This window comes from Meleagris gallopavo, chromosome 5 (assembly GCF_905368555.1).
Source record: "Meleagris gallopavo chromosome 5, MGAL_WU_HG_1.1, whole genome shotgun sequence".
In the NCBI taxonomy this organism is placed as follows: Eukaryota; Metazoa; Chordata; class Aves; order Galliformes; family Phasianidae; genus Meleagris; species Meleagris gallopavo.
The window spans coordinates 13,665,978-13,679,192 of record NC_139408.1 but is presented as its reverse complement, the minus strand read 5'-3'; the positions used below and the strand labels follow the sequence as shown (position 1 = coordinate 13,679,192).

Below are 13,215 nucleotides of genomic sequence, written 5' to 3'. Positions count from 1 at the left end.
TACTATTTCTACAGTCCTTCCCTTTGCACATAACTGGAATTGCTGAAGTTTTCACTGGAGAAAGGCTGAGTGAACATTACTCATACTTCTGTCGAGACAGAAAAAGTGTCCTCACTTTCTTTCTCAATAAACAGCAAGAAGGATGTTTTCGTTTACACTTTGGTGCTAACAGCAGGAATAACAGGCAGCTTAAGAAAACATCCATCAGGCCTTCTTCTCCTCCCTTCAAAATATCAACGCTCTCCCTTCCTGCAGCACTACATCTCCCACCCCTTAAAGAAACCCACAAACAGAACTCACAGAGATTTAGGAAGAGCAGTGGTGGGACAATAGTGGGTTTGGTCAGGCAAGAAATATCAGGAAATAGCTGAGAATGAGTACACAATGTACAAGTGACTCAGGATCCATTCTCACTACAGTGGGAAAACAGGCAGGACTTTTTCCAACACGATGGACCCACGCACTTTGAAAAGAAAAAAAAAAATTACAGCAGGAATTCCAATCTTTATATAGCAGTTTCAAAAAAAAAATCTTTTTTCCATGAGAAAAGTGATATTTTAACATTTTGACAGCTTGCTTAAACTCTGTTTTGATTCCTTTCTGCTTTACAACATAATTAGCACAAAATAAGTACCAGTGCATAACCATTTTGAGACATCCAAACATCTTGCCAAGTACTGGGTTTGACTTCTTCCCAATTGCAGCACAGCTCTGACACTTTAGCTTCTACAAAGAAAACGAAAACAGGCCACCTGTGCTGGGTGGTTGTGACAGAAATAATATCAAAACCAGCTTGTCACTCACACTAATATTTTCACTGAGAGCATGCCAACACAGTATAGGTCAGAGGGCTGCAAGACAAGCGTAGTGGTATATGGCATAGAGACATCTCCTTTCACACATCTTCAGTGGTGCACTTCTGCTGCTCAGCCTGCTGGAGGACAGCCCTGCTGCACCTCCATCACATTTCCATCAGATCGAGGGGGCCAAGCTTGCAGCCAAGCAGAGCTGATATTGACAGCCGCTTCCAGAGTCTTCACATCTGCTTTGAAGATAATTAACAAGTGCCATACTTTCAAGAGTTCTTTCAATGATTTCTGCTGCAGATCAGAAACAACATGGGCACACACAGCCTTCATAACAGGTCAAATCCAGCAACTCTGACAGAAGAGGTTTTCACACCGTATTTCCAGGCGCATCGCATAACCAAGGTGACAAAGACAGCTTTCAGGCAAAGGATTAAATCGCCGCAAAAAAAAAAGATAATAAAAAAAGGACCTACAGGCAGCAGAAATCACCGGCAGTCTAGTTTAGCCGAAGCACAAAGCTACAGCTCATGTGATTTGGAAGCAGAATTATTCACAGTTCACCTAAGCACAGGTCACGAGCACAACTCACGCCGGCGGTAACCGAACGGGGCGCTCCCAGCAGCGCGCACCGAGCTCCTCGAACCTAAAACCGGCAGCGAAGCGCCGCCTCTCCGTCTCCGCGCAATTAGCGCTATTAACGCCGGGCTGTCCAAGCTCCCCGACGCGGCTCTCGTTCGGCTTAATCCCTGCCGAGCTCTCCCCTTCCTCCCCACAGACAACCCTGCAGGCTGAGCAGGAAGCACGGCGTCCCGCGACGCCCGCCCTTCCCACGGCCGAAAAAAGCATGAGAAGTTACTTCTCCCGGCCGACGCCGAGTCCTCCGCACCTCTTACTGCCCCGCGGCCCGGCGGGCTGCATCCGGCGTCGCTGCCCTGCGAGCGGTCCGGCGGCACCGAGCTCTTTCCGGCGGCACCGCCCGCCAGGTGCCTCCCGCGGCGCGCGCCCAACGGCCGCCCTGCTCCTGCCGCCCTGCTCCGCGGCAGCGGAGGAAGGCGGCCGGGGAGACCGGGAGGAGACGGGGGGCCCTACTCACCCCATGAGCCAGTCCATGGCTGGGTCCCTCCGCGTCCGGGTGGCTCCCGCGGCCGCCGCGTCCTTCTCACCGCCCGCTCATGAGGCCCCGACGCGCCCCGCCCCAGCGGCTGGCTGCCGGCCCGGCGGGCGCTGCCCGGCTGCGGCTCCGCTCGCGAGGCGGCCGGGTTCCTCGCTCTGACACTCGCGCACTCGGGCGGCCGGAAGTAAACACACGGCGCTCGCCCCGCCCCGCCGGCGGCCAACCCGGAAGCGGCACCCTCCCCCTCCCTGTCCCGTTCCCGGCCTCCGCCCGGGGCACGCAGGGAAATGTAGTGCGGTGTCTTTCTTTGGGCCGTCGGTGACGCTGATAGAGAGGGGAAATCCCTTCCATTCCAAACGTGGAATTGAGTCGTTTCCAGAGTTTCCAGAGCCATAGTCGTTTATCGATGTGTACTAAAGCAGAAGTATGACCTCCTTCTCGATTGCCACGGTCTTTGATGGAGCTATTCACAGATCTGGAGGTGATCGCACACGTGGGACACAAGTTAATTAAGAACTGCTGGTACGGTGGCTGACAACTGCATCCTCGAACTCCCTGCCAGATCGTTCTTGCTTCCTGAGGGGAGCACCGGCTTCAGGAGGCTGGTTGAGGATCAACCATTACTTTTGAAATCTGCACGACACGTACATGCTTTATTTTGCCTTTTTTTTTTTTCTTTTTTTTTTTTTAACTTTCATAGTTTTCATTCCCTTTGCATTTATAAAATCAGAGGATGAGAAAGAAGTCTCACACCAGGAAAACCCTGCACACTTTGCAGGGCGGCTGGACAAAGATCTCGCACAATGTTTAAAATATCAGATCAAACCATCTGCAGAAAATAATTATCCTTTATGCAGACACTTGATCCAGTCATTATCTGCAAACATTAGAGAACAGATGTCCCTCATTTGAATTATGTTTTCTTGTTGGCCTTTGTTGGGAATATTTTTGGCAGGGCATTTAGGGATGAGCTCTGCCCGATTTTACTGAGGGGTGCATTGTACCCTGAGCAGGGTGTTTAGTCATATGATACATGTTTTAAAGCAGAAATGGTTCCTAATACAATGAGTTTGTCATGTCAGATTAGATGTTTTCCTCCTGATTGTATCAAGGAAAACATACAGCAACTGGCACGGGAGGAATTAATGGTGCAATAGCAATTCAGAAAGCTGACATCTATTTTATTAATCTTTTCTATCATACTTTGCAATGTCATGAGGCATTTGTGTATATCTCACTTATGGTGATTATTTTATAGTTTTTATCAGTTGCCAAATTGATATTACAGATACTATAGCTACTGCTTCTTCTGTTTTTCCCTTTGGCTACTGAAAAGCCCAGGAATCCCTCTGGCAGACCCAGTGTTTCGTGTTCTTCCCTGTTGAGACCTCTCTCCATCAGCACCTCTGTGAGGAGACGTCTCCATCAGCATCTCTGAAAAGCAGAGATGTGTCAGCTGAGGAGCAGTGGTTTTTCCAGTGGTTGTGCTGTAATTCCCCTTCTGTTTCTAAACCCTCTGAAAAATGCTTTGCAGCCATTAATTCTTTGTCAATATCCAGCCTGATAGGCTGCGGAACTGGCTTGCGCTAGGCACTATATTACACATCATAGCAAAAGGATGGTCCTTTTCAGAGCAACAGGCTTGCAAGTGCTTGCATGACGCAAATATAAGATGTTTAACAAGAGCTGGTGCTTGACATATAGATGTGATAGGAAGGGAAATTAAGGACGGCAAGGATGTCCCAGCCTACCCAAGGGCTCTTCTGTCAACCCTGAAGAGCAATGCTGCAGTCCCCAAGGTGGCTCAACATGGCTAAGAGCTACCTTGGAGTAGCTGTCCTGAAGGTTTATTTCCTTATTTTTCCCTCCTGCAATTCTCATAACCAGATTTGCACAAAATGCGGTATTTGATAGCAGCTCAGACACAATCTTCCATATATAGCTGACTTGCATGTTACCTTTGGCTTTTGTTGGCAGTTGGCTTCTTTGCCCAGCAAGTAATAAAGCGGTGCTGCAAAAGACAAGTGGCTATGAGGAAGTAATCAAGGCACCAGGCTCTCTGCAACTGTATCAACTTTACTGCCCGGCTTTATTGCCATTGCCTTCTGCAGCAGCAAAAGCACAAGGTGCAGGTGTGCAAACATCAGCTTAGGCAGCAGAGCATAAGGAGTGGAAATGAACTTTGGTCACTTGCATCAGAAACACCTGTCCCACCTCCACAACCCAATGTTTGGTGTAAGCCAGGAAGCCTCAGAGCTGATGCCTTGGTACCCATAACAAAGGGATGAAACATCTGAGCAAGCTGAAAGGCTGCTGCTCACATCCAGAACTTCAGCTATAGGGGGAAATATACATTCAGTGAAAGACATGACAGAGTGATGGATTCGGGTTCCAAATGGTGCATTTGTGAAATTCTGAATGTGGCACAGGCTCTTTAAATCAAAAACATTCACATATTCCTTCCCTGGGACAAAACGTCTTTGTCCCTGTGCATGAAACATGTTATGGTTCAAATTCCTGCAGAGCCACTAGAAAAAGCAAAGAGCATGAGTCTGACAGCGTGGGCCTGCCTGCAATGTGATTATTAATCATGCTGGATATTAATAACAACGTCTCTTCTTAGTTGGAACATTCGATTTTTTTTCATAAATAAACACTATGAGTGGTTCTAAATATCGATTGCTGCCAATAATAGTAACACATTTTAGATATAGTCTTGCAACAAGACAATCTGCTGAAGACCAGACCAGACTGATATATATATATAAACGTATGCATATACATTTGTATAGAGCCCAACTAGCTAGGAAATATGGCTTGTACTTACGTGTCTATAGAGTGCCAAAACTTCAGGAAGGAGTACTGAAAATCTGTACTTGGGTGTCTGCATTCCCAGAGATGTTGAACAAAGTAAATCTCTGGGTAAATTTTTTCTCCATCTCCTGGTCAGAGGAAGACAGAAGTATTGGACATTTCCTCTTTTACAGAACAACTTATGAGTGGATGTTCAAGCACGAGATCAGTGGTGACTGTTTTCTATGTTTTTTTCCCACTAATTAAGTATTATTGAGCAATACTTTCCTCATGCCTCAGTTGCCACATCTGGAAAAAGAAACACTTTCTTCTACATCAAACGTCTTGTGAGAGCTGACATGTAAATGCACTGAAACATTCATTGCTTTGGGAATGCTCAGAATTAGGTAGATTTCTCTATTCTTCCAACTGAGGAATAATGGCTCTTCCTGAAAGAACAAAAGGAGAAGCATATCAGGATTGACATATCAGTTTTGCTACAGCTTGCTGTAGTTGATGCTGCTCTTTCTTACTGCTGAGCTCTTCACTGAGCGTATCCCAGCCCACCACCTGTCACAGGGCAGAGAAAAGCACAGAAGGTGGGAAACAGGAGGTATATCTTCATACAGGGAGAAGGATGACCATTTGGTGTGGATGGGCTGTGGGTTACCTGCAGGCACATAATTGGAAACCATCCCTACTGGTTGTGCTAGGAGATGGAGACAATGCCGGAAATTGTTTCCATTACTTCCCTAATGCTGAATCTCCTTCACATGTGGCAAAATTCCCCCTAGACCTCCACCTGATAAAAAAATACCGTAGCCAGCAGGCAGCAGATGTACAGATGAAGAACATCCATGAGTCTGTTCTTCAGAGTCCTGGACGCTTTTACCCAGTGTTAGATTTGCAAGTCATGGGGACAGCGAGGTTGCTGTGCCAAGATGTGCTTGTACACACCATGTACGTGAGCAGGCAGCGGGCTGAGTGCAGGGAATCATAGAATCACAGGATGGCTTAGGTTAGAAGAGACCTTAAAGCCTGCCCATTCCCAGCCCCTTGTCATGGGCAGGGCTGCTTCCCACCAGATCAAGCTGTGCTGGGCCCCATCCAACCTGGCCCTGAATACATCCAGGGAGGAGGAAATGCTCCGAACTGTCACACCTACTGAACTGGGAAATGGGATGGAATTCAGCACCCCCAGCACCATCCAGCCCAGTATAGGATTGGTGCTGGTGGTGCAAATGAGGCCTATCATGACTGCACTAAAGTATTCCCAGCCCCCTCTGATTACAAAGGGTGCCTGGCAGAACAGGAGTCTGTTTGTCTACCACTCTCTGCACAAACAGCTTCTTCTGTAAGTACATCTCACATGAGCAATTAGCTCCGACAATAAAGAGATCCCATCTCTGCGGAGCACTTTGGGGAAGCTGCTCTTCTGCTGGCACCAAGCATGAGCTCAAACTGTCAGCTCTGCCCAGCCTGCTGCCCTACTGGGGAGACCACAGGTCTGAAAAATGTCCCTTTTCTGTTCCATGGCTTTGTGCCTCTGTGTGACACATGCGATGCCACTGCTCTCCAAACAGCCCCCAGACAAAGATAAGGCAGTGCTGAATGCAGAGCTGTACAGGGAAGGGGCACGCATGGCTCTCCAGCTCCTGTGATACACTGGGGGCAGGGAGAAGTTATTTTAAGGCCGCAGGAAAGATTATGCTGTGAAACTGAAGCTGGCTCCCACTGCACTTGGAAACCACTCACTCCAGCTCAGCAGCCATTCTTATCACTGACTAAATGCAATAGTGATGATTCCTCCTCTCCCTCCTTCTCAGGCTTCCTCTGCTTCCTACCATTTTGCTTCTCTCTCATCTCACACAATTAAAATCCAAAGAAAAAAAAAAAAAAAAGTGGTCGGTTATAATTAATGCCTCTTTGTATTGCCTGGTAAAGACCTCAGCTGGATGGCAGGCTCCATTCACTGAAAAAAAAAAAACAAATCAACAACAACAATCAACAAACAAACAAAACCCAAAACCACGAAGAGAGTTAATAACTCGAAAGCATGGGAAGTTCTGGTCCCATATCTGGAGGGGAGATGGCAAATGTGATGAGAACATTGCAAGCAGTGTGCCTTGAAGTACAAGCTTCTTCTTGCTTCGTGCTTTGTGCTAAAAATAAAAGGGGAAGAAGTAGGGGGATGTGGAGGGGAGAAGGTCACTCCCAAGTGAGAGCTCTCTGGGGCTGCCTGAAAGCATTTGGTGTCCCACAGTGCTCAAAAAGGAGCTTTTGTTAACACGGTTGCTCTTTCATTTCTGCCCCTGATTGACCTTAGTTCCTCTTTTCTAACACTTTCCAGCGGCAAACACACCTTATTTTGAGGAAACTGAGGCTGAAATACTCCTACACTGCTATTGCCTTCTCCTACGCTGACATCACTGCAGGAATACAGCCAACCTTGCAAGACTGGTGCAAAACCCACAAGTGGTGACACAGAAGCTTGCTCACATCATTGGAAACAACAGAAAACACAAATGTGCCTTGCCTTGCCAGCTCCTACGCTAGGAATCTCTTTATCTGGTTTTATCTGGAGGTGGGCAATCAAGCTCCATTCCCTTCCTGTGAGCTGGAGCAAGGAACGTGCGTGCTCCCTGCTCCAAGCCTGCTGCCATCGGGGCTTTGCCTCCGAATTAGACTCAATGGCACCATCTGATGGCCATCAGAAGAGCTGTGTGCTCCTGCAGACTTAGGAGGATGGTCGCTGTGACAGTTATTCCCAACCAGGAACCCAGCTTCTAGCTGGGGTGGTGGTCCTGGTGGGGAGAAAGTGAGGCTTTGGAAAGGGACAGCAGTGTTGGGCTTTGGCCACGTGAGGCCCTCTTGGTGCAGGTGGTTTTGTCCTGGTCCAGGTCCAATGGGGATTTATTTGGTAAGTCGCATTTAATTGATTTTTCTATATATAGGAAGTGTTGATTTCTGCAGTAAATGCTGTCAGTGAAGGCTGGGTTTGTTTCATATCTACTTTTCAGCATTAGCAGTGGAAAGTGATCTGTCCTCTTTCTCCTCTGACTCTCGTAGCTGTAAAGGCAGTAAGTGCTAGAAGTCAGCTAAATTCTGTGCAGTAATATGCTGCTGTGTGAAATGCAGGAGGGTGAGATGAGGGTAAATCAGCTTTGTCCAGGACATGTTCCTCAGGTGTGCAGAGGCCAGTGATGCGATGTCTGAATCATCACCCCTTGGACATCTCCCCTTCCCAATGCCTGCAAGCAGTACAACCTGCCTGTTTAGGACAGCAAGCACTTGCTTGTCTGCTTCTTAATCTGCCTGTTGTCAAAGGCAAGTCCACTTACTTCCCAGGTAGAGCTAATAGACGCAGAAGAAAGCTTGATCCCTGCTTCTGGCAGCTGGCACAAACACTCATGTTTGTGATGACTCATTTGTGAAGTGTATCCAGGCACCTGAAAGTCTTTCTGGGGATATAGGGGGAGTGAGGTGGTCCGTTTGATAAAGTGCTGGGCTAGGCAGCAAGCCTTTCCTACCCAGGAAAGGAGACTCAAGGAGGTGACACGATTTCTGGCTATAGCTCTTTTTTGACTGCCCTGTTGGTCCTCATGGTGCTACCTGACTGCTTGTGCAAGGTTTTAACACTGATGCTGGGGCTATCTTGTGATCCATTTGTATAGAAAAGATGCAACACAATAGGGCTCTTGGCTCTTTATGTGAGTACCATGACACAAAGGAAAAATCACATCTGTCCTCCAAGCCCAGGTAGGATAAAAGTCAGGAGCATCTCTTCTGCCCTCTGCCTGCCCCTGCCCTCAGCAGGATTTTCTTTCAAGGGTACCAGGATGCTGCTGAGTTGATCATTACCAGCAGTGAATGCTCCCTGGCAGACGGACAGGCTTATCTGAGTTTGCACAGCAACACTGTCTCCTGTTTACTGGTCGGCACACTCCATGCTGGCAGTTCTGCTAGGCTGGGAGAGGGAGGAGAAGGCACTGCCCTGGGCACATCGCCCTTACATGGCCATGCCATGGATGAGCAGAGACCAGCAGTCCTTGCTGTTAAGCTGCTATGTGAGGTGTTTCCCATCCCTAATCCACACCACATCTCTCTGTGAGATTGCGGCTCGCTTTGCATTCCTGAAATTCCCACTGTGGCTTTTCCTGGCTTACCAAGGCACAGACTGTCTGAGGGGAAGGTGTCCTCCCCCATACTGAGGAGGATGAATAAAGCACACAGACAGCCAAAGCAAGGGGCCTTGCTAAGCCCTCATTCTTCTCACTGAATGCTAGTTGTTTTTCCTTAGCTCCCAGCTCCAGCGTCCCTCTGGAAGATCATTCCTGGAGACTGTGAAGGAGAGAGGAGAGGCAAAGATATTTCCTGAAACTGAAGCCCTGAGAGGGACATGTAAAAGGCACAAATCGATGCTGCACTTCCGAGAGCCTCCAGACTCCCTGGATCAGCAATAATAGAAGGTTGAGCTCATTGCTAATGGCAGTGGTGGGTGTGAGAGCCAAGGGCAGCCAGTCCATGCAGGAGAAGGGCTTGGTACTGTCTGCATCTGTCAGCAGCTCTGCCTGGCACAGCCCCGGGAGATGAAGAGGGTGAGCACGCCAGGAAGATCGTTTTTCCCCACTTCTCTGCACACAGAGCATTTTTCTCATGAGGAGAGGAGTCAAGACCTGATTGTTGGCCAGGTGCTGTCAAATGTGCAGCTGAGCTGTTGTCAAGAATGGAGCTGGTGAGACCACAGAGGTTACGTGAGCTGGATGGCTTCTCACATTCCCCTGGGTTGTGAGGAGTTATCTTGCTGGTTGTTTCCTCCTCAGTCTCATCTGATATAAAATCACAGAATCCTCTAGGTTGGAAAAGATGGGAAAGACTTTCAGGATCACAAGTTCTGACTATCAAGCTTGCCTAATGAGTTCCAGGATTAAAACCTGTCCCTTAGTGCCATATTCACACCTCTCAGTATCTCTATCCCTTATATACCTCCTTAAATGCCAGTAAGGAAGGAGACTTCCCCTGACCTAAGAGGTTATTCTGCTACCTGAGAAACCTCAGTGCTTCTGCCTGGCTCTGGAGGCAAGGTGTCCATTGGTGGAACTAGGCTGAAACAGCTCTTCCATCACAGCACAGAACCTGAGACCTTGTCCCTAATGGCTGCCCCATGCATCAATTAACGGGGAAGGCAAGACAGGGAGAGGCAGCTCTGGCACCATTTTGACTTTATGATGCACTTTTTTCTTGGCATCAGTGAGGTCTGAGGGCTGTCTCTGGTGGGTTAATGCTCTCTGGCTGGAGACGAGGCAGTCTGGCCCTTGCTCAGGGCACCATAGAGTCTGCCGTGCCCGGGCAGGCTCTGAATCATCACACGGTGCCTAGGGATGCCAGGGCACAGCTGAAGCCAAGCCTGGAAGCCAGCTCTGCAGGGCAGAAAGGTGCAGTGATACTGCTCAAACTAAAAGGATGGGCTGACCACGGGAGGACGGCTGCTGGGCAATGCTTGGTCCTCAGGACACGGGAATGCAGAACAAGAGGAAGTGGGGGCTACACCCGGCCCCTCTGGTTGATGAAGGGGACGGGCTGGGATGCCAGTAAGGATTCTCCTTCCCACCTCCTGCTGTGCACAGGCGGAACGCTGGTGGCTAAACATCTCCGGGCTGTGGGAGCCGCCGCTAGAGGCTGCTCCAGGCTGGTCCCTGCCGGGCTGCGGGCTCTCCCACCTGCGACTGGATGGACGACAGGATGACAGAGCCTCCTTCTTCCCCACTCTGTGCCACCACCTCCTTGCTGTCAGAGCACAGAGGCCAAAAAATCTTCACCTGCTCCGGTTCTCTCATGTATCTCCTGACCTCTGGGGCAGCTTCCCATGTGCCTGTTCCCATGGGGGTGGATCTATTTGCCTGAGACGGGTGTGCACCGATGTGCATGCTGCTGCCTGTTTTCTCAGTGAGGTAATCCTCCAAAGTGGAATGACCCAGGGAGATAATGTCAGCACACAGCGAGGAGCCTGTGGGTGCAGTGGGGCCTGCCCCCACCACCTCGGAGAAATAAACCAGACAGGGAAGATGGTATCTTTTTGATTTTGGTCACCAAATTTCTTATTAAAGCGAAGGAGTGATGTTGTAATTCACCGGGGTGTTTTCCAGATCCCACAGCATCCCCTGGCTAATGAGGACCAGGGTGGAGAGTGGGGAGGGCTGTAATTAATGGTGGCTACAGGCAGGATGGGAGCACCCAAAGGGACAGCTGGATGCTCAAAAATGTAATTTTTGGAGGCATTTTCTCATGCGCACACAGCCCCCTCCCAGCAGGGCAATGTCCAGGAGCAGAAGTGTTGGGCAGTCAGCATGATAGCATGATAAACGGGGGTTGCAGCATTTTAGATTAGGGCAAACATGTTTAGTGGTAAATCAGGATAATGACCTCTCTTTGCAGCAGGCAGCTTGATTAAAAAGAAATAAATAAAGCATCTTTAGAGGAGAGGCAAGCAAAAGACACAAACCCCATCCTTGGGGCGATGCAGACATATGAGTAATGGGGCCCTTTGAGCTGGCCAGCTCTGAGTCACTGAGCAAACAGCACCAGCCTGGAGCCAGCAGCAGGGCTATTCTTAGCTCCTAGCTTGTCAGGAGCTGCTGCTGAGGGAGAAGAGGCAGGTTAAGGGGTATCCATGGAAGGAGGAGGGGTGAAAACAGTTGCTTTCCTTCTAAAAAGCAACAAGCCAGCATGATGCTTGTTTATCACAACCCAACCTGGAGATGGCAGATGGAAGTGCGAGGATGCTGCTATGCTCGGATGGAGTTTCTCAAGGAGCTTGATGGGAAATAGAGCACCTGGGGACATGGTGGCACTTCGGGGACACGGCAGCTCCTTGGTCACACGCATTGCCCATAGGGACTTAGGGGCTGGCAGGGCATGGCTGAAGGGGAGAGTAAAGCCCAGACAAAGTGATGATGGGCAACCACCATACTCCTCCCCCTCTCCTGTTCCCCTAAGTATCCTCTCTCACCACCCTAGCCAGTCTGGCTTCCCAAAAGGGCCCTTCTCTGAGGCAGTGGGGCTGAGTTTGCAGCAGTAGTGGAGACACAGTGGAGGGCATGACCCGCTGCCGGGTGCAGCAAAGACCTGGGCTTGGTTGTGCTTGGGCTCCTAAATAAAGCCCATCTAGTCATACTTGCTCAAGTTGCTGGCTCAGCCCAGAAGCCTGGAAAACTAAATGACATCATCTTGGTACTGCTGACAGACAGTATTTCCACTCAGACACTGAGTGCGAGGCTCTCAGCCAAAGAGAAGAGTGTGGCTGGGAAGCAAAATAAAGCTAGTAAAACCCACCCTCAGTATTGGGGAGCCCCCTCTCCCTGCGGAGACACCAGCAAAGAAGACATCCCCTCCTCTCTTCCACACTGCTCGTGCCCATAAAGCTGTGTTCTGCCATCCTCATTCTGCAATCTCCTCAGCTGGGCTGATGGTAGGACGAAGCCTCCCCATGAGGTTGGTTCTCCACAGGATGCTTGCCCCCATATAAAGAATCCTGCAGGTGAGGGCCTTCAGAGGGGACCAGGACCCTTTGGCAGATCAGGGACTGGGATTTCCCCCACACACTCTGCCTTCTTGTGTGGTCTTTGGCAATAACCTACCATCTCCGCTCCAGGTTTCCTATTTGCAAAAACTGAGCTGAATATGATCCTCCTCTGATTTACAGAGCAACCTGGGATTGGTAGAGCTGATCCTGATCTGCAAGGGTACATGGGAAAAGAAAAATCAAGCCCAATAACAATAATTACTTTTCTCCTTCCCATGGGTGTTGTAAGGATTAGCTCATGTTTAGCAAAACTCCCTCTAAGTGCTAAGCATTATTAATGTCTCAGATTGCTCCAGGAGCAAATGTGGCTTTCCAGGGAGTGACGTTCTTTTTCCCCTTTGTTGGCACAGAGCTGCAATGAACTCGTCACAGCCCAAGGTAAGCAGCATCCTATATCCGCAATAGCAGAGTCTGCCACACAAGACTCATAGAATTATTAATGCTGGAAAAGACCACTAAGATCATCTAATCCAACCATCAGCACCCACCCCCACCATGCCCGCTATCCACATCCGTCAGTGCCACATCTACATTTTTCTTGAACACCTCCAGGGACGGTGATTCCACCACCTCCCTGTGAACAGTCCTCACCTTTCTTTCCATCCAGTGTTTTCTGCCTCGGAGGGGTGAAGCCCATATCTTCAGCCCAGAAAGTCGTAGGTGTACAACTAACAGGGCTGGAGGGGCGGGAGAAAGAGATGTCCTTTGGAGGATCTCAGATTGAAGTGACCCCAGTGGGGACATCCCAGCCACGGGGGCTTGCAGGACAGAGGTGCCTCTTAGTGACCCCCTCTCCCCATGCCCCTGCTGTGGGTGGCCGCAGCCTGGAGTGGGACAAAGTGAAGGTAGAGGTGGCACTGTCTGGCAAGCCTTTAAAGAGGCCACAAGATAAATAAATAGCAGCCCTATTTCAGTGG

The 13,215-nt window shown here is 49.4% G+C and overlaps 1 protein-coding gene and 1 long non-coding RNA gene across 4 annotated transcripts in view; both read right to left on the bottom strand.

The window, feature by feature from the left end:
- MOB2 (MOB kinase activator 2) overlaps window positions 1-2,135 on the bottom strand; it is a 111,112-nt gene extending 108,977 nt beyond the window's left edge. Inside the window, exon 1 of one of the 3 annotated variants that reach the window (XM_085224329.1) lies at window positions 1,903-2,135. In XM_085224329.1, coding sequence (XP_085080455.1) covers window positions 1,903-1,919 — 17 coding nt within the window. In that variant the 5' untranslated portion in view covers window positions 1,920-2,135. Of the gene's footprint in view, window positions 1-804; window positions 843-1,695; window positions 1,743-1,902 lie in introns of those variants that run through there. The other 2 variants (XM_085224327.1, XM_085224326.1) reach the window with 2 other exon arrangements.
- Window positions 2,136-2,789: 654 nt separating this feature from the next.
- On the bottom strand, window positions 2,790-13,144 carry LOC146544249 (uncharacterized). Its single transcript, XR_014883428.1, has 3 exons — window positions 12,890-13,144; window positions 4,751-5,165; window positions 2,790-3,934 (listed from the first exon to the last, which is right to left on the bottom strand). It is a non-coding gene; the product is annotated as an uncharacterized LOC146544249 (long non-coding RNA).
- Between the last annotated feature and the right edge of the window lie 71 nt (window positions 13,145-13,215).